Source organism: Diceros bicornis, chromosome 5, assembly GCF_020826845.1.
Source record: "Diceros bicornis minor isolate mBicDic1 chromosome 5, mDicBic1.mat.cur, whole genome shotgun sequence".
Lineage (NCBI taxonomy): Eukaryota > Metazoa > Chordata > Mammalia > Perissodactyla > Rhinocerotidae > Diceros > Diceros bicornis.
Genome location: NC_080744.1, coordinates 23,733,018 through 23,753,449, shown reverse-complemented (window position 1 = coordinate 23,753,449; position 20,432 = coordinate 23,733,018). Strand labels below are relative to the sequence as shown.

Here is a 20,432-nt window from a genome sequence, read left to right as displayed (position 1 = left end):
CCAACACACCCTAACCCACTCCCATTCTTTTCCAGAATAGGTGGCAGTAGAAATGGGGTGGTGGCAGCAGCCTATGGGGGCCTCCCCATCCTTTATTCAGTCCCAATAAGTTAAAGGGCAAGGGTGGGGTTGGGTCTCTTAGGTGAGGATGCTGCTAACTGAAGGCAGCAGCTCGGCCAGGTGCTCCAAGATGCCCACTGCTTGGCCCAGCGGGTTGCCCTGAAGGTTGAGGAGGACCAGCCTGGGGCACGAGGCAAGAGGCTGGAGCGCTGCAGGCTGCTGGAGGCCTTGGGCAGGAGAGTCAAGGAAAGCTCGGCAGGTTCCCCCAGATCCGTCTCCGTCATTTGTGCACCCATCACTGTCTTCCCTCAAGAGTGGGGACTGCCGCCTGGCAGCCTGGTTGATGGGCATCTTGCACGATTCCCTGGAGGGAATAAGGCTTTGGGCAGGGACTGCAAACACCTGCCCATAGGGGCCAGGCAGAGAGCACAGGAGGCGGCTGGGTGCAGTACCAGAAGGAGTGCCAGAGACTATGGCCAATGGAAAAGCTAGCCTGGCTACAGAGGCATCCACAATTCAGCAATGACCAATGGCTGCCGAGTAGAAACGCAGCCCAAAGGTTGCTTTAACCTCCAATTTTTAAGAGGAATCAGAATTCTAGGTTTTTAAAACATTTAACTTTTTTTTTTGTGTGAGGAAGATCAGCCCTGAGCTAACAACCATGCTAATCCTTTTTTTTTTTTTTTGCTGAGGAAGACTGGCTCTGAGCGAACATCTATTGCCAATCCTCCTCCTTTTTTTTTTTTTCCCCAAAGCCCCAGTAAATAGTTGTATGTCATAGTTGCACATCCTTCTAGTTGCTGTATGTGGGACCCGGCCTCAGCATGGCCAGAGAAGCAGTGTGTCGGTGCGCGCCCAGGAGCCGAACCCGGGCCGCCAGTAGCAGAGCGTGCGCACTTAACCGCTAAGCCACGGGGCCGGCCCCGTAACTTCTTGATTTTTAAAATACTACATGGTACCCAGGAACATCTGCACGCTGCCCATTCGTGAACTCTGGCTTGAGGAGTCACTTCCATCCTGCAAAACTCCACCAGCCCAAGTCAAGGATAGCCCCATCCATCCCCAGGCTGTCCTCTCTCCTTAGTTTCGACTGCCAGGGCCCCCTCCCCCGCCCAGGGGGGCACCCACCCTGCTTGCTCTCTGTCCCTTCCCAGCATGGCACCTCACCCTACCCGCTGTCTAAAAGGCACCCAGAAGGAAGGATACGGTTGTTGCAGAGTGAGAGCTCCTGCAGCCGGGGCAGGTTAGCGACGCCATCCAGGGACTCGATGGCATTATCGTTGGCCTGCAGCACCTGGGGAGCCAGGAGGGCAGGGAAGACAAGGCAGGGCAGGCAGCTGTAAGCCTGGGACTGGTACAAGCAACCGGGGAGCCCAGGGCGATCAGCTTACAGAGCATGGAAGTGCTCCTGGGGTCAGGCTGGGTGACGGAGAGGGGGAAGGCAGGGTCATCTGCAGGGCTAGGAGGACCTGGACATCTCTTTGTAGGGTGGGCAGACTTCTGATGCAGAGGAAGGGGAAGACGACCACCCAGGAGAGTGACAGAGGAGTGAGTGCTGTACCTCAAGGCAGCGCAGGGCAGCTAGGGCAGGGGGCAGGGCTCGGAGACGATTGTGTGACAGGTCAAGGTGAGTGACCAAGAGCAGCTGTTCCAGATGGCAGAGCACCGTCAGATCCTGAGGAATGGGGATGAGATACCCAATGAGACCTGGGGGAGGGTCCTCAGCACTCACCCTCTGTGCCCCATAGGCCCTTGGGGTTCCCAGCTGAGGAGAACATAGCACAGGTGGGAAGCTTACAACCCACGGCAGTGTGTATTCCACGTCAAGGACATGGGACAGATGTGAGTGCTGGGGGCAGGGTGGCCAGTGGGGGCAGGTACAGGGGATCGAGGAGGGTGCTGGCGTAAACACTGACACTGGCAGGAGCGGACCTGGTGAGTCTGGGGGAGCAGTCTGGTGGGAGCAGAGGTGGGCTGCAGTAATGTGATAAAATTGATGTGTTGGGAAGATTGATTGGGAAGGACTACAAATAGAGGGAAATCAGAGTCTGGAAAGTTCGTCAGAAATCTCTGGAAACTACTCAGGCTTCAGGTGTTGGGGCCTGCTCCAGGAAGAGAAGCATGGGAATGAGCGGGGGAAAGAATGTCCAGAAAGACGCCCGAGACCGAAGGCAAAGCCAGGGCTGTGGTATGGCCGGACAGAGGTGCCTCAGCTGGAGCCCAAGGAGTAGGTGTGCAAGCCAGCCAGGTCCTGAGGACGCAGGGAGGGCAGGGGCTGAGGGCCCAGGGAAGGCACATGCACAGTCCATACCTTGTGGCCCAGGTGCAGCACGCGCACCTCGGCGTACTCCATCTTGAGCACGCTGTTCTCCAGCAGGAACTTGCTGCGCAGGTCGTCCAGGTATGCTGCCCGCATCGGGTCCACGGCCTGGCGGGGATGGGGTGGCAAGGAATGCATGGCAGCTGCCTTCCCCTGTCCACTGGGCCTCCCCCTGCTCGTTCCCGCAGGCCCCACTTGCCTTGAGTGTCTGGAAGTACTGCAGCGTCTCCTTCTCATACAGTAGGGGGTCCAGCGCCCGCATCAACAGGATGATAGTGAGCAGGCACCCTGAGGAGAGTGCAGGGGAAAGGACAGTCTTTCCTGGATCCTCCTCTGCTCCTATCTCAAGAGCCTCGTGCTCTCCCCCAAGGAGACACGCTGGAAAGGGGCCTCCCGTGGGGAGCAGGAGCTCAGGGAATAGGGCCTCACATTTATTCTCAGGCTCCAGCTCCTGCAGCTCCTTACAGGATTCAAGCTCAGACTGTAGCACCGTGGACTTCTCCACCGACAGCTCACACCTGGGGGTGGGCAGGGCAGGGGGAGGGGATGACGCCCACAGCCCTGGAGTAATGATCATCCCCAGTGTCCAGCCTGAGACTTTCTGTCCAAGCTCCCAGCCTCCCGCCCCAGATGCCTGACGCCCAGAGCTCTTCTCCTTGTCCGTGTGCTTCCCTGTCATCACCTGAAGAGCTGCTCGTCTGTGGCCGAGTCCCGGCACCAGGCCTCCTGGCGGCCTGAGAGAAAGAGGAGGTGGGGGGAGGGGACGCCATGAGAGGAGGGGAGGGAGGGGGGCTGCTGCAAGGGGTGCAGAGTGCAGGTCGCATCACCTTTTAAAAGCACACACTCCTTCTGGGCATCGCCTGCTGTCCAAATGACATGAAATGTATGCTGGGGCAGCTGGTCGTTGAGAGAGGCAGCGGGAAGGTCACAGAGCTGGGAGCACAGGGTCAAGGAAACACCCCGGGCCTCACCATTTTCTGACTGTCCCACCCCAGCCCTGCCCCAGCCCCCCACAATGCCCCACCAATCCTAGGATACCCAGACATGGCTGGCCTGGTTCCTGCCATCTGGGGTCCTCCATTCCACAGCCAGGGGCGACTCATCCACCATAAGCAGCAAGGTCTCCATCCTGGAGCCCACCTGGCACAGGGGACAAAGAGAGACCCATCAGCCCAACAGCACCAGGCCCACAATCCAGGATGCTCTCCAGCAAAAGCTGCAGGACTCACTAGGAGGGGCCGAGAGAAGGAGACAGTCAGACAAGCCTCGTCCCGGCTCACGTGCAGGCAGCGCAGGGCATCCTGGGAGTCAGCTGGGGGAAGACACAGCCTCAGGTCTCCGTAAATACTCTTCCATTCCTTCCAAGCCCTAAACACCCAGCCTCCTCCTCCATTGCTCACCTCGTCCCAGGAGCCACCGGTGGTAGAACCAGGCACTCTGATCATTGGGGTCAGTGAAGAAGGCGTTCTGCACCAGCTCCAGCTCTGCAGGGGCCAAGGAGGCACGGGGCTGTGGTCAGGACATCCCACCCTGTCCTTGGAGCACTTCCAGCCCTCAGGCTCAGGTATACGCTGGCCTTGCACAGGGGCTGCATACATCAGTTTTATCTTCCCCATTGGACACTTATGCTCTCTGCAGCCAGGGGCTGAATCTTATGCACCGCCAGAGCCAGGCATGAAGTAGGTGTTCAATAAACCCAAGAGGCAGGTTCAGGAACAGAGCTAGGCCTCAGGGCTGGAGGATGGGCTACAGAGTCATCCCCAGCACCCCTGACTCTGCTTACCTTTGAGCAGAACATCCTCGGGGAGGCGCCCCTGCGGTCCACAGTCTGGCTGGGGGTGCAGCTGGGGCAAGAGGCAGGAACGGTAATGCCAGGAGGAGTAGTTGGAGAAGTTTCGGGTGATGAGGCTGTCAGTGAAGGCTAGCTCCTCGGCAGGGGGCACAGCTGCCTGTGCAGCCACAAACCGCCGGTAGTCCCAGCAGTGAACTGGGGGGGAGGGGTGACAGCACATCTCAGAAGCAGGGCAGGGGGAGCTCCCTGGCTGGTACCCCTAGCGTTCCACCCCTATGCACTCCATGGAGGATGCATTTGGCTCTACCATCCCTTCTGCCACCAGTTCAGTGGGCCTATCCTGGCCATCCCTCCCCACTCTGGGCCTTACTGATGTGGGGCAGCTGAGGGCTGTGGGGACAGAACAGGCACGTACAGTTCCGCTCATCGACCTCAAGGAAGCGGGCACACAGTTCCAGCTCCCGGGCCCAGTTGGGCTCTGGCAGGCGGCCCAGCAGCCAGCAGCGGTGGTGCCAAGTACCATAAGACTTGGGGTTCACCCTCAGGCAGCTCTCCAGGAAGCCCAGTTCTGCCTTCACCAGAGCGGCCAGCTCCTCAGGGGACCTGCACCCAGAGGGGACTGGAGGTCAGGGCCCTCCAACACCCACCTTCAGCTGTCCCTGCCTTTCTACACCCAGCCCTCCACTGCTCTCTGCCTCTGCCCCTGGCTGCCCCACTCCTCCTCTACCCTTGAACCCAGGCAGGGCAGGGGCAGGGCCAGGGCTGCCTTCCTGGGGCACTGAACCCCACGCACTTCTGGGCCTCCAGCCGCTGGAGCACCTCTCGTCGACAGTTCCAGAGGGTGGCAAAGTCAGGGTTGGCCCCCAGAATCTGGCTTGTCAGTTCCAGCACGGACTCATCCAGCTCCCCAGCCTGGCGCTGAGAAGACGGGTAGCAGGGTCAGAGATCATAACATTCTCCCACTGCAGAGCTAAATAACATAAACAGAGCTACCGAATATTCTGTGAATCCCATACTATACAATAGGTACAATGCAAAGTGCTTTAAGGGTTTACATGTATTTTCTCACTTAATTTTCACAACAGCCTTACACAGTAAGTGCAATTATTAGCCCCGTTTTACAAATGAGCAGACTGAGGCCCAGAGAGATTCAGTAACTTGCCCAAGGTCATACAAGTTAGTAAGTGATAGAACCCAGATATGGATCCAGGCAGTCTGACTCTGAGGCCCAGCTCTCAGCCTCTGTGCTATACTAAGGAGGCCACCTGGGGAGGGGGCTACCTCTGAGGGCCCCACCTTCTGGAAAACCGTCTGGGTCGCTGACTGGTATAGCTTCAGCTTCTGTTCCCGCTCTAGCCTTTTGGCCTCCGCTTGCTCTTCCGATGTCTTCACCTTCAGGCGCCCGTGCTAAAGGGATGGGCGGGTTGGAAGGGTGCAGGCTGCCTTTCAAGGGCAGACCCACCGAACCCCCCACTGCGGAGTCCCAGGTTTATATAGTGCAACCGAGGCAAGGCCAAACGGGGCGAGGGCACCGGCATTCCAAGGCGAGGGGTTGGGCTCAGGGTTCTCACCATGGTGCCGGCTCAGGATTCAGGACAGGGGAGGGGTCCAGCGGTAGCCCGGGAAACCTGGGGAGAGAGGTGTCAATCATGGGAGCCCCGCCCCCGACGGCCCCGCCTCCAGCTGTCCCCCGGAAGCCCCACGCGAGCCTCGGCGGAGACCCCCCCCACCCCCCGGGGTGTGAATGGGTGCCGGAACAGGCTCCGCACGGCTAAGAGGAGGCTCTCCCACCCGCATGGGACTTGTACCCGTGCGGCCCTGCCCACAGCCCGACCCGCTGGGGCCGGACCCGAGCCGGGGCACTTGGGTGATGGGGACCACTCTGCGCCCAGAGGCTGCCGCTACCCGCCCGCCCCACGGCTCCCAGACACTCCCGCCCCTCGCGGGCGGACCCACCTGCGCTGGGAGGAGGCGTGGGGGACGCGGAGCTGCGGCGCCCGCCACCGAGCCCAGCCGCTGGCTAGAGCGCCGCCACGCCCCGGCTCTCCGAGGTGCAGCGCCCTCTGCAGGCTTGGGGAGAGGCCCGCGGCGGAGTAGGCGGGCTCCGGAGGCGCGTGCGCGGGGTCTCGGCGCGCGCTGTCGAAAACCCGAAGTCCCCGTTAGCCCTCTGCTGTGTACGAGTACGCATGCGCGAGTATGGCTCGCGCGTGGAGGCTGCGGGGCTGCTATTCCAGTTCTCTGCTCCAAGTGCAAGTTAGTTGAAGAGATCTCTCCAACAGCTGGAAACCCACGCCCTCCCCACTCCATTGACCTCACTCTGGCCGGAGTGGCCACCTCCTAGTTGCCAAATCTAACTGACGGAGTTTCTTGTCCTTATCTTCCTTGACTTCTGGGGCATTTGACGCTACTGCCTTATTTGACTTGACACCTTGTTCTGGCTTCTCCTCGTGCACCTTTGCCCTTCTCTTCTCTTTTCTTCATCTTTTCTTGCCCTACATGTTGGTGATCTCCAGGGCCTTTTCCTCATCCTCTTTTCATTTCACACGCTGTTCCTGGGAGAACGTTCACAAATGCAAGCCTTCAATTGCTTGGAGTTGAAGCTCCCCAGAGCTCAGGGCCCACAAAAGTCTTCTGGCCCACACTTTCTCTGGGTGACTTCACCCACGCTCACGGTTTTAATTTCTGCCTGTAAGCTGATGACACTCAAACTTGTATCTCCAGCCCAGATGTCTTGCTAGCTTTAATAATGAACACATAGATATGTACACACATATTCATATATATGTTGTATATGTTTTATAAATATGCCCACACATATTCAAAAGCCTGTTAGATATCACCTGTATAGACACAAAATAACCGATAACCATTCTATAGATAAGAGAAATAAGGTGAGTTTACTTGAGCCAGAGTGAGGATTATAACCCGGGAAGGCCTTAGACAGCATTCCGGAGAAGTGGGGTTTTCAGTACAGTCTTATATCTTTTTAGAACAAAGTACGTACATTAAACACACCCAGGATATGTTTTCATCAAAATTTCAAAGAGGTATCCAGTTGCAAATTAGCAGGTCAACGTGACCGTGATGTCAGGAAAGGGACCAATGCAGGCGTTACCAATAGGGCCTAGGAGGGGAAGTATGCATTCTTGTCTTAAGAAAGTGTATTCTTTACTTTAATCATTAAGCAGATGTACAATGTATGTTTGATAGGCCATAAGTCAGGCTTTTTAGTTCAAGCCAAATCCGTTTTGAACCCCAATAGTTACCCCATATACCTCAATATGTGAGAAGCTCTTGTCTCCTGGGTGTCCCAGAGACGCCTTGAACTCCGAAAGTCAAAAGGTATCATTGTCTCCCTTCTATCCAGTCTAAATTTTGGCCTTTTTCTTTTCCTCTTGCAGTGAATGGCACTATTCCCTCCTCACTTTTCCTTACTATCTCTTAAATGCCCTCTCCCTTCCCTGTGCACTAAGAATTGAAGCTCATTTCTTCTCCTGGTTGTTGAAAGTCTTTTCAATGTTCCCTCATCTACACCCTGTCCCCTCTATTATCAGTTCGTCCTTTGTGCTGCTGGATTGATCTTTCTAAAATGCAGATTCAATCATGTCACATCTCTGCCTAAAAGCCCTCCGCGGCTCCTGAGAGCTTTTCAGGACAGTCTTGAATCTCTCAGGTTAGCACATCAGGCCTTTTGGCGCTTGGGCCCTGCCTACCCCTCTGGCCTCATGTCCTGCCTGTCCCTGTTAAAAACTCTTCATCACAGCCGATAGAACAACTTGTAGTTTCCCAAACATGTTAACCTGTTCCCACTTCTTGCCTCTCCTTCCTCCACACGCCTCCTTTGCCAGGGTAACTCCTGTTCATCTTTAAGATTTAACTCAAGTGTCACCTCCAGGAAGTTCTCCAAAATGCCCCAGTCTGGTTTAAAAGACCTTCATATGTGCTGTCAAAGATAGGATTTATTTCCCCGTGCCTACTGTAAGTCTTGGGTGGTATGCCAGCATCTCCTATCAGATTCAAAGTTCCTTTAGGGCAGAAACAACACTTTTCTGGTCTTGCCTCTGCAATACCTGGCCCTGGTTCCTAGTAGTTATTTGAATGAATAAACAAAACACCACATAGTGAGGGCTGGCTTGGCTGGCCCTAACAGTGAGCGCTGTTGGCATTCAGGGGTGGGAGAGATCGTGTGGCCTGGACCAGCTCAGGAAGGTTTCCTGGTGGAGCCTTCATGGGGTTCAAGGTGGCCAGTGAATGTGTATGTGTGAGTGTGCGTGATGTATTTGTGAGACGTGTGTGTCCATGTGGTGTGTGTATGTTTATAACTCACATCCGGGTGAGGAAGTATGGCTTTAAATTCTTTAGAGTTCTTCCACACCTTTCTCGGGCCCTGGAAATGTGTGTAAAGTGCCTACCCTCTATTCTGTCCTTTCCTAGGCCCTGTACCAGGGTACAGAGGAAAAGAGACACTTTTCCTGGCCTCGTGTACCTGCAGTCCCAGTGAGCAAAGCATGACACCACTGCTTTATTATCTTTGTGCCCGGCACTGTGTCAGGAGCTTTACACACACACAGGATTACACGTGGGAGGCAGGAAGCAGAGTAGTTAGGAACGTGGACTCTGGAGCCTGGCTGCCTGTGTGCAGATCCTGGCTTTGTCACTTATTAGCTTTGTGACCAGGGGTAAGGTACTTAACCTCTGTGTTGTGTTTCCTCTGTGTCTTAGTTGCTTAAACAGTAACATAGAAAAAATAATAATACCCACCTGCCGGGGTTGAAGTGAAGATGAGATAAAAGAATCTATGTAAAGTGCTTAGGATAGTAAAGGCTAGGTAAATAGTAATAGTAGTAATGATAATATTATTTCTGATCTTTGTGACAATATCTTGTGACAAGGAAATTGAGGGTCAGAAAGGTTCAGTAACTTGCTGAGGGCCACCCATGTAGTAAGTGGCCAAATGGGACCTGTGGCTGCTCTGGTCCAGCCCTCCCACCTCACCAACTGCTTTTTTTTTTTTGGTCACCGCTTGCTCTTGCTTCCTGCTCTATAACAATCACATGTACAACCAGATACCTGGGAATGTAGATTCCCACAGGTGTAGATTTCCCAAGAACAGTCTTACATCATAGTCACTAAGGGAGGAGGGAGCGGGGGATAAAGGCTGAAGTAGACAGGAAATATTTTTCAGTGATTAGCAATCTTGAAACCAGGGAAGCTGAGTCAAGCAAGCTTAAGAGAGGAAGTGAGTCTCATGAAGAAATCTGTTTCAGAGAATGAAGGGCCTGGTTTTGGAAAAAGAGGGCGGGAAGGGCATTTCAGGCGTGAATGATGACGTGGAGGTTGGGGAGAGAAAGCCAAACAGACTCAGCTGGCTGGCAGACAGAAGCTGAGCCAGGTGCCTTTGGAGATAAGAGCAATGGAACCAATGACGAGCCTCTTGCTTTAAGGCAAAAGGAGCTGTCAGGAGTTATATTTGGCCGCCTGTATGGAATAAGTGGGAACCAGGCAGGTGTCTGAGGGCCATGATCTGAATGATGTTTGAGGAAGGGATTTTACTGCCTCCTATGTAGAGAAAGGAACAAGCAATAATTGAGTACTGACTGAGCCCCAGACATCTTATTTAACGCACTCACTACCTCTATGAGGTAGGTATTATTATCCATATTTTACAGTGAGGAAACAATGCATACAGTGGGTTCACAGAGGATAAGTTGCTTGCCCAATGTCACACAGCTGGGAGGAAACACAGCCAGAATTCAAACCAAAGCCTGGGTGTCTGTCCACCGCACAGGTGAGCGTGGCCATTGCCAGAGGCTCGAACTTGAACTTCTCGAGGCCTGGAACCCCGGTGTCGTTTCATGCTAATCACCTCCTCCCCTGCCAATCCTTTCTGTACTTCCACTCCACACACACACACACACACACACACACACACACGCACGCACTCACATACACATTTACAATGTCTCTGGGACCCTGAGCCAGTCATGGACCAGAGATGGTTTGGAGGGAGGAAAGAGACCATGAGCCCTGGGTAGGGGCCCCTCAGAGCTTGGCTAGAAGCCATGGTCTGGAGGTAGAAGAGTGAGAAAGAGACAGATGCCAGAGCTGGTTCTGGACCTGGCACGGTGTGGCAGCATGTGTATTCATTCAATCTGTTGATATTTATTTAGCATCAGAGCTGGGCCTGAGAGCACGTGAGGTGCCAGGGATACAGTGTGGGACCAGAAATTCAGTCTCTTCCTTCCCAGAGCTTACGGTCTAGTGCGGTGGTGTGCTAGACTGGAACTTTCTGTGATGTGGAAATGTTCAGTATCTGCGCCCTCCAGCATGGTCGCCACTAGCCCCACATGACTACTGAGTGTGCTCTCAAAATGTGGCTAGTGTAATTGAGGAAATGAATTTTTAATTTAATTTAAATTTAAATAACCACATGGGGCTAGTGGCTAGCATTGGACAGGACAGGCCACATGGGTGAGACAGACATGTCAGCAGGCGACCTAGAGTAGCACAGGAGTCGGTTGCCCATGCAAGGGGCACCTGACCCAGACTAAGGCCAAGAGGAATTTGTTCTAGAACTGGTGATAGTAATGGTTTACAGTTTTTTTCTTAAGCACCTGATGCTTCTTTTTTTCTTCCTGTAAAACTTGTCAGCGAAGCACAACATATATACTAGAAGTGCACAAATCATGAGTGTACAGCTTTGATCCTCCTATTTTAAACTCTCCAGCCACAGGTGTGGGGAAGGGGGTTATCAGGTCCCAGAAATACAGGGAGTAGAGGGGAACACAGGAAAGGGGGTCAGAAAACCCCCTCCTCAGGGATATTTAGGCAGAACCTGAAATCCAGATGCACGTCCTATAGCCTTGCTGGGGGTGAGGGGTGGGGTGTGAGAGGAGGGTTATTTTGGAGAAACAGTAGGTGGGGCTTGGTGGCAGGTGGGCTGAGATGCAGGACATAGGTGGCTTTGAGATAGGCTTGCCGGTTTTAAAGCTGAGGGACTGGAGAACTCGTGCCCACAGAGGTCTTGGAACATGGGTAGGGGGAGGGATGTTATGTGAGAAGAGGAAGGCTATTTCTCACATGTTTGATTTGACGTGGAGAAGTCCTGAAGACAGTGAGAAATACTTGCCTGGAGAGGGGTTGGGAGGTCAAGGCAGAAGATTCAGCGTGGGTGCAGGCGTGCACAGTTCGTAATTACACCCGGCAGGGAATGGGCACTCAGGATAGGGAGATGAGGGAACCCATAAACAAGCTTTAGTAGAGTCATGGTGAAGGCAGGACTCAGGGTGTGGGGCAAAGAAGCCTCAATGGGAGAGCAGAGGAAGAAATGGACTATGAAGAGAGGTTCTGTGGCCTTGAAGCCAGTATTAATGAGAAATAACGACTAAATGCTTGACAGCCATGATGACGAGAAACTGAGGCTCTATCCAAGGTCACATGAGTAGTAAGCGGTAGAGCCTAGTCTTAGCCCTGGCTGTCCGTTTGCAGAAGACACACTCTTACTCTTTCCCTGCGGCCTAGCCTTGCCCACCATGCTCTGCTGTAGCTGCAAGGGCAGAGAGTGTGGGGGAGAGTGAGAGGAGAGTGGAAATGCCTCGAGACTTCTGGGGAGCTGGGGTGGGTGTGCTGGAGGGCCTGGTGGGGAGGGAGCCAGCAAGGGGAACTCAGGCCTCAGGGTCCAGATCTTCTTGGGGCCGTAGGTCAGCAGGTTATCAAGTGATCCTGGTGAAACATTTTGATGGGGCATGTAGACACTTCATGGGAAATCAAATGTGGGCAAGTCTGAAGGTCAGCTTAAGTTGTGGTACAGGAAACAAAGGGGAAGATCTGAGCAGGCGCCTGCCACACAGCAGGAAGGGTGGAGGCGAAGCTTCCCCACGGCATGGGCAGAGGTGCCCACTTCTTATCTCTTGTGACATGGACACTCCTCTGCCCCCAGCTTCCTGACTCGCTCTCTAACCCTGACCACCACAGGACAGGATGTTAGAGCCGGAGAGGGCTTGATAGATCATCTGTCTCCCTGCTCATTTCCCAGTGGCTCAGAGCTACTCAGTGATGTGAAATCACATACACTTTGGCGGTAGAGGCAGGGCTGGAAACCAGGTTTTCCAAGGATTATCACAGCGCTTTGGCACTGTCAGCCCATCTCAGGACGTGTTCAGGAGCAAAATGGTGAACTGTGGGTGGGATGATAGGATAATTGATACAGTTATAACTGGTAGGACTGTCATCTCCAAATAATGTTGCTTAATGTGTCTTTGTCAACCTGGAGGGAGGTGCCTAGGGGCAGCAGTTTTCCAGTGCCATGTTGGACGAGCACACAGGTGCCATCCTCATAACTGAAGAACTGAAGATAGCTAACACGTAATTGGGAAGAATGCTGGACGATGGAATCGGGATCTAAACATAACTTGAGTGGCCAGAATTGACCAGATGATATTTAACAGGGACAGAGGTAGAGTCTGGTTCTTTGGTTCCCAAATCATCATCTGCACAAGAGCAAGAGGTGTGGGAGGTGGAATAATACCAGTGTGTGCAGACAGGAAGATTCTGGTTGGCACAGGGTTGGTCAGAGTAGACCCTGTGACTTGCTTGCCAAAAGCATGATTTTGAGCTGCATGAAGAGAGCTTTAGGACCCAGAGCGATGGGAGGCGTCGGCCCTGGATCTGTGATAGTCCGACTCTTTTGGGAGTGTGTGGTCCATTTTAAGAGGGACAGGGACAAACTGCCAGGTCCAGAGGGAGAAATCAGGATGATGAGGAGAGCCTGTGACCACAGGGAGGACATGGAGATGTTGGACTCAAGGGGCAGGTGATAATAGCCTTCAAACTCCTGAAAGGCTGCTAGTTGGAACAGAAACTGCATTGATTCTGTATATCTTGACAGCAAAGAACAAAGACCAGTGAGTGGGTATAGGCTCATTATGAGAAAAGACTTTCTAATAATTAAAGCTGTCCAAAAGTGGAATGGGCCTCAAGGAGTGGTGATGAGCTCACCATCATGGGAAGTTATCAAGCATGTGTTGGTCAACCACTTTGTGAGAATGTGGTAGAGGACGTTTAAGGACCGGAGTTTCCCCACCCCAAAGTTCTCAAAGGTTCTGATCGCTGGGATGGACCAGGAGACCTGAATGACTCAAAGCCCAGAGAGATCCTCTACACTGCCCGTTCCCCCCGGGGTCCTGGGGTTCCTTGGGCACTTGGTCTGAGGCCTTGGATTTTTTTCTCTCTTCCCTGCTCCCCAGTTCCTTCTGCCAGGCTGGGGAAATCCCTCGATGGCCAGCAGTGCCACCACGTGCCCAGAGCACACTTCCTGGCTGGGGAAGACAAGGGAACAGGCCAGTGGTAAGGGGAGAAGACAGGGCTCCAAGGCTGAGCCCAAAGACAGATGGGCCCCAAGGGAGAGTCCCCACAAGAAAGCACCTGTCTCACCCAGGGCGCTGCCAGTGCTGACTCAGGTTGGCATCTCTGAGGAAGAGATGCAGGAGTCGCAACCAGGAAATGGGGCTGAAAAGCTGGAAAAACTTCTTGAGCCAGAACTGGAGCCTCTTAGAGGAGCCAGGCACTGCCCAGTGGTTGGTGAAGATATAGTGTCACCTTAAAATTGCCTAGAGCACTGGTGGGGCATGTGGCCAGGAAGCTCACTGCCTGGCAAGGCCTGAGTGGCAACACTGCTGCACAACTCCAGGGGGCGCCTTGGGTTTGGAGCTGACACAACATGAGGGGTGCCAGGAGGCAGCAGCCCTAGGTTCTGTGCCCACGTGAGAAACAGAAGCCTTAGAACAAGGTGAGACTGGGGGGGCCTGGGATGGGAAGGGATGCTCAGGCTGGTAGATGAGCACAGGGGACAAATGACCAGTCCCATGAGGGAGGGACTGCTCCCTGGGAGGACCAGCCCTTACCCCTTCCCTGTACCATGCATTCATTCAACAGATAGTGACTAGTGCCTTCTGTGCTGGACACCATGCTAGGCCCGGGGCCATGGCGGTGAGCCAAACACAGACAGTCCAGATCAGGGCTGTCTGATAGAACTTTCTGGATGATGCAAAGCGTACAGAGAGGCAGTCGAGTAATCGTGTAAGCAAATGTAAGATTACAGCTCTGCCCTTATGGAGAGGTGTGTGGTGCTGGGTGAGCTCCTAACGGGAGAGCTGCCCTGTCTGGGGTGGGGGAGGTTTCCCAGGGAAGTGAGCTTAGAGCCGGGGCTGTAAAGGAGGGGAGCAGCCTTGGCTGGGGGCTCAGAGCACATGTCCTCTGTGCCTCTCCAGCAGCAGGGCCTGTGGTGCCAGCATTCCAGCTCATCCTGTGGGGGTGCAGCACCCCCGCTTCCACTCCCGCCATGACCTACCCAAGGAGGCTCATTTGACTGCATGTCCCCTCACCTAGCCTGGTGTCTGCACCATGGTGGTTGCTCAACAAGCATTGACACAATTCAGCCAATCATCAAGCAGTGATTACTGAGCACCAATTCAGCCCACTGCATAGCAGGGCCCCAGATGGCAGGCCCTGCTCTCCTAGGGCTTACACTTGCATCGGGGAGACAGACTCTGCAGAAGAAAATGCACACAAAAGATGATTTCAGAGTCATAGCGCCCTGAGGTAAATAAACAGGGTATTGAGAAAGAGATGGTGGTGGTGAGGGTGGTGCCTGGGAAAGAATGAATGAGTGAATGAATGAATGAATGATGAGCCATGGGCATCAGAGCAAGACACACTGCATCCCACTGGGCTGGAGTGGGGATTAGGAGCGGGAGCTGAGACTCTAAGATCCCAGGGCAGGGAGCTCGGGGCGAGGTCAGAGGTGGCTGCACTCCAGGCCTCATGCCAGGGCAAGGTGGGGAGGGAGTGGACAGGGAGTGGTGTGGAATCTCAGAGTTCAGTAAAAAAGAGAACGCCTAGAATTGCTAACAGGAGCAATCTTGTGCCCCTGTGTCGCCTTTGTACCCAGTCATGACTCAGGCTTGAGTTCTAAGGGGAGGGGTGGGGTGGGGGCACCTGGAGTTGAGGTTCAGGGAGCTTGCCGAGGGTTGGCCAGCTTCTCTGGGGCCTGCTCCCACAGAGGCCCCAGGCCCATTGCTGGCAGCCCTGCTGGATAGTCCTCTCCCAGACCCCAGGCCCCAGGGCAGGGGGCATGGAGCTGAGGTGTGGTGTGTGGGGCTGAGGCCAAGGACTGAGAAATACTAGAGGACAGTACTCCTGGGAGGGTCAGTTCTGGGGCACAGACACTGCTGTAGGCTGGCCTAGCCCACCTGCCACCAGGGAGGGAGGGAGGGGCCCTCACCAGTGGGTCCCACTGGGCCTGTGAGCTTGGCCACACTCTGGGTGGCTTGGACACTCCAGGATTGTTCTGTTCTGTGTACAGGGTCCAAAGGTTCTATGAATGTGTGTGTGTGGTGGAGAGTGAGGGAGAGGGAAGGATCCAAGACCCAGCCCCTGACCAGCGGGGGACTGTCAACATTATCTAGGGGACGGCAGGAGGACATCTATGGCTCTAATACCAATCAAGAGCCGAGTGAATGTCATAAGTCCCCAGAAAGGGCAAGAACAGTAGCAGAAGAAACCAGAAGTTTCTAGGAGGGTGAGATGGGCCTTGTGGGAAGAATTCTGTCAGGTAGAAATGGGGCTGTGAGGGGAGCGAGTGGCACCCCAGGGACCAGAACAGCTGGAGCAAAGGTGTGGACGAAAGGAAGTGTGGTCAAGTGGAGAGGAGGGTGACTGACTGTGGCCAGGGGGGGTCCTTGGGCCGAGTGAACTTGGGAATGCTTTCACCATTCTGCCCAATCTCCAACCTTCTCTGCCAAAAAGAAAAGCTCCTCCAAAACCAAACAAAAAACCCCCAAAACTCAAGCAGGAGAGGCAGCCTGATGCAGGGGAAAGAGCCGGCGCTCTGCATCACACGGATTTGGTTGAATCCAGACTCTTCCACTGTCAAGATCTGAAACTCTGGACAAGTCCCTCAGCTTTTCTGAGCCTCAGTTTCCTCCGCTGTAAGAGAGTACTTACCTCACACAGCAGATGAAACATGATGACGTAAGACCTAGGGAGAGTGTTGGGTCATTGTGGGCGCCCAAAGAGCACTAACTCTCTCAGCCCCTGCTACAACATGAGGCTGTGGCTGGCTCAGTGGTGTTCAAGTGACAGCGAAAGCCCGGAGCCGAGTCATCTTGCTTCCTCTTGCACAAGCCCCTCTGGGATGCGAGGGCAGTGTCTGTCTGTGGAGTTCTTTGCTTGTTTCTTCTGGAACCCCCTCTCCAAGGAAGGGGGAGCCAAGACGTGCTCACTGGAGGATAGAGGCATTTATGTGTGTTCATACTTGCTAACAGAAATTGCACAAAGCTGACCCCACTTTCTCCCTCTGCCTTCTTCCCAGCATTCTGCACAGGTTCCTCTATTTCCCAGGGCTTAAGGAAGGATCCTTTTCTCTCCCCGATTCCCCATGATCAAGTTAAGCACAGGCAGCTTCCAGTTCCTCTCCTCTTCTGTCACACAAGTCCAGGCAGGCCCTGTGACCCCTTGACCTTGCTCCCAGAGAGCCTGCCCCGGGACCTGGTTGGGGCCGGCCCACTTCTGAGCTCCATGAGGTGCCTCTGTGCAGAGGGCAGTGGCATCCATCCAGAGATGGTCCAGCCCGTGCCTGTCCTTAGCTCCTGCTCAGTCTTGGGGGGAATTCTGCTTGTGCAGCTCAACATGGGCCAGGGCAGCCTGGTCAAATGGGAGGCCACGAGGCTCTGCAGATGATCCCGGGACAGAGGTACCCACTGTGTGTGTGTGTGTCTGGGAGGGGTTGACAGAGGTGGGTGTCTGGGAGAGAATCAGGACAGACCATCATGGGCAAGGTTACTTAGAGGCAGGCACTGAGACAGAGGTAAGGTTTTGCAGAGAAAGGCAGGGATAAGGATGTCATAACCCTCCCGGGCCAGTGAATCCAGAAAGCAATAAGAGTTGTGTATAGCCTGGGGAGGACCCTGGTGTGAGGACCCCTCCTGCTCCCTTGAGTCCCACCCTGGCTCTCACTGTGGTTGTCGAATGTTTCATGGTGATAACTGAAGGCACTCTGAGAGCCAGACCTTTGTCTTATAAAGCTTGCCTGGGCCTGTCCACCTGGCCCTGCCCAGGGCCTGGGCGCAGAGGGGGCTGCAACACATGTCAGCTGCTTGGGAGATGGAAGGGCAGGTGAGGGTGGGCTGAGGGGCCAGGAGGAGAAGTGGAAGGGTGCAGGCAGGAGGGTCCAGGGTGGACGGGTGGACCAGCCTAGGGGTGAGGACCACCAGACGGGATAGAGGCAGACTGCGACCAAGCGACATCTGAGGTCACGGTGGGGGCTCTTCCCGGGGATGGAAGGCCAAGGAGCTGAAGGGAGCTTGCACAACATCTCAGAGACAGTGTCAAGGCCTTTGGGGGCCACGGGTGGGTAGGAGTGAAAATGAGGAAGGAAAAAGGGCAGGTCTGGGCCTAAGCGCCTCACCTTGATTTGTCTACTGGGCTTGGTCTCCTCTGGGGCCCTCGTGTAGGCTCCTCATTCCCCGTGTCTGAATCCCCACTGCACTGTCACTCACATCACCCAAAGGGGCCTCAGGAGCCAATGGAAACTTCTCCTCAGTGACTTGTCCCGAAAGCTGGAATCTGAGACCCCTCAGTCCAGCCCTGCTTCCATCACCTTCCTGCTTCATGATGGCCAGTTTGTCAGTGCTCCCATCATAGGGACAGGGGCTCCACAGTCAGCTTCATTTTGGGCGGTTCCTCAGGTGTGACATGCACCTCACAGCCGCAGTGTGGGTTGGCGTCTGTGAGGAGGCCAGGCAGGGCTGGGCCACTCAGGCTGGGCTTTTTGGCATTCACACTGCTTCTCTGCGGCCTTTATTCTCCGTTCCTTAAGCCATCGGTTCCCTTTCTCTTACCCTCCCTGCTGGCGGGGTAGGGAAGTTTCTGGTGATGAGAGCAGCTACATCAGGACCTGGGAAGAGGTGGGGCCTCTGGGCCCAGAGGTGTTCCTTGCTTAGGACCAAAGGACTGGAATAGGCCTCAGAAACTGGAAAATACAACCCCTTAGCTGGAGAAAGAGAGGCCCAGATTTGCACACAGTCACATCTCTTCTCTGAATATGCTTAGCTATTTGCTTGTACAGGCATGGGCTCTCTCTGTGGCTACCAAAGGATATGGTAGCATGGGCTGCCTCTGGGTTGGGGACTGGGCACTAGAAGGCAGGGATGGTTCGGTTCCTGACCCATGTGATGTTACCTTTTAAAAATGTAAATAAGAAAAATACAAGTCAAAAATCTCCTCTCCATCCCTCCCAGGGCTCCTTTAGGGGATTAACCATCTTCTGGGGATCAGGCAAGCCCGTTGATATGCTTCCGTGGGAGTAGGGGCTGCATCTCAGCTAGCCCCTCAGTGTCCCACCATGGCTAACCTCAGGCAAGCCAGCACCTCCTTCACAACTCAAGCACATCCTTTCTTTCCCTATGCCTGCTGCTGGTTTCAGGGTCCCCTATGCCAGTGGTACCACCACAGCCATCCTGCACTAACCCACCTTCCTTCCTACGTTCCTAGTCTGTTGACTCTGCTTCCTACAATCTCTCCTCAGCCCACACCTCTACTGCCCATCACATCCTGGGATAGGCTAGCCTCCTGGTGCTCTTCTGATGCCTGCCTCTCCTTCCTCTGGTCCATCCTCCCCATACCTGAGCCCCAGTGAGCTTCTAAAACTACAAAGCTGGTCACACTACTCTCCTGCTTAGCTCCTCCTGCAGCTGACCATGTTAGTGCTCTGCCCAGATCCCTTTGGATGCTCTGTCCCATTTTCGTGCATGACGCCCCCTTCAGAGTGCTCTCAAGGTTGACACCTGTGGCTCTTGGAGGGCTGCCCTTGGCCTCCTGGAGCTGCTTTGCCCCTGGGTCACAGCGTAACCTGTGACTGCTTGGTGGTGGTGGTGAATGAAAGCCTGGCTCCCTTCTCCCAGACTGGGGCTACCCTGAGGCCTTACACTCCAGAGCTGTTCCCTGGGCATCACTAAGCCACCCTCCACAGCTGAGATGGCGCACTTGCCCCCTTCATGGGCCCCCCCTGAGCGCACTTCCTTAATATATCCCTCAGCATCTAAGATGAATCCCTCAGTGGAAACCTATTGCCCACAATTTAAATCTCAGTCATCTATCTTCCCTCATCTTGCTCTCTGGAAATCTATCCAATATCACATGTATATTTAAGCCACCCCAAACTTCTAGCTGTTCTGCCATACTTTTGTATCTTAGTACTTGCTTTTTCTCTTTAATTAAAAAAAAATTAAACCTCCTCTCTCCCCCTCTCCCCCCATTCTTTAAGTCTCTGGACAGTATCATTTACTTCAATTCTCTAATGGAGCTAGTTTCTTCCTCCTGTATTCTCAGGGTAAACTTTACTACAGCATCTGTCTCACCAAATTTAATTCATCTTCCCTGGTGCCTAGCATGGTGCTGGGCAGAGAGGGGGCGTTAAATACATGTTTTTTGAATGAATATTGATACCCCAGATGTTCTAAGACTCTCTACTACTGGGCTTCTCAGATCTGGAATCTCTTTTACCTTCAATCAAAACTCACTGTCCACGTTTCATTCTCTCTGAGCTCTGCACTCTATTGCTCATGTTTCTAAGATTAATTAATCTTGTTGGAGGGAAGCAGGGTAGTGGACTGTATAGAGCGCTGTTCCTTCTGGTTTCTTGGGAAACCAGAAACCCGAGGTCAAACTCCGTGTGGTGGGGACCCCTGGTGCCCCAGTGTGCTCACTTTCTTCAGTACATGGAGGGTCTAGATGACTTCTCAGATCTTCCAGGGCTGAAATGCCAGTCCTTTGTGGGCTGAGGCCTCATTTGTCTTGTTCTCTGCTCTCCCAAAGCCAGGAATGGTGCCTGGTGCAGAGGATGCTCTTGGATATTTGTTGAGAGAAGGAATTGAAAATTTCAAGGGCTACATATTGCTTGGTGCCTTATATATGTTATTTCATTTAATTCTCAAAGGGGTAGAGTTAGGATTTATATGCATATTTGTCTCACTTTGAAGCCCGTATTCTTCCCAGAATATCTTGCGGCCTTTAGGAGAAAAGGCCATCATGCAAGGATTTGTTCCAATGATGACTTCTAATGATGGCTGTGGAAGGCTGGAGGAAGAAGGCAGCCCTTCTTCTTCTGCTGGCATGTGGGCAACTGCCTCTGCCCCTCACCAACCTCAGGGGGTAAGAGAAATCTGAGGTGGTGAGTGGAAGGCAGAGAGGGTGGAAACCCGA

The 20,432-nt window shown here is 54.0% G+C and overlaps 1 protein-coding gene across 2 annotated transcripts; it reads right to left on the bottom strand.

Annotated features, from left to right (window-relative positions):
* Nucleotides 1-74: 74 nt before the first annotated feature.
* RABGGTA (Rab geranylgeranyltransferase subunit alpha) lies at nt 75-6,199 on the bottom strand. Of its 2 annotated transcripts, XM_058540853.1 has the most exons (17): nt 5,981-6,050; nt 5,744-5,800; nt 5,469-5,579; nt 4,966-5,090; nt 4,588-4,775; nt 4,164-4,367; nt 3,781-3,864; nt 3,610-3,692; nt 3,419-3,520; nt 3,208-3,313; nt 3,063-3,114; nt 2,810-2,898; nt 2,580-2,668; nt 2,372-2,488; nt 1,622-1,735; nt 1,267-1,354; nt 75-287 (listed from the first exon to the last, which is right to left on the bottom strand). In XM_058540853.1, the coding sequence occupies exons 2-17, from the start codon at nt 5,744-5,746 to the stop codon at nt 139-141; spliced, it is 1,704 nt and encodes a 567-aa protein (XP_058396836.1). In that variant the 5' UTR covers nt 5,747-5,800; nt 5,981-6,050; the 3' UTR covers nt 75-138. The 2 variants fall into 2 exon arrangements, 1 of the variants encoding a protein (XP_058396836.1); XR_009220020.1 differs by lacking the exons at nt 75-287; nt 5,981-6,050 and adding an exon at nt 6,129-6,199 and having other exon boundaries at nt 1,268-1,354; nt 2,372-2,668.
* Nucleotides 6,200-20,432: the final 14,233 nt, after the last annotated feature.

What these genes read in the sequence shown, in the direction of transcription:
- RABGGTA (XM_058540853.1), bottom strand. An exon ending in CGAGGATGTTCTGCTCAAAG is followed by an intron (nt 3,865 to 4,163) that starts GTAAGCAGAGTC and finishes TGGCCCCTGCAG; the next exon opens with AGCTGGAGCTGGTGCAGAAC. An exon ending in ACCAGGCCAGCCATGTCTGG is followed by an intron (nt 3,314 to 3,418) that starts GTATCCTAGGAT and finishes CTGTGCTCCCAG; the next exon opens with CTCTGTGACCTTCCCGCTGC.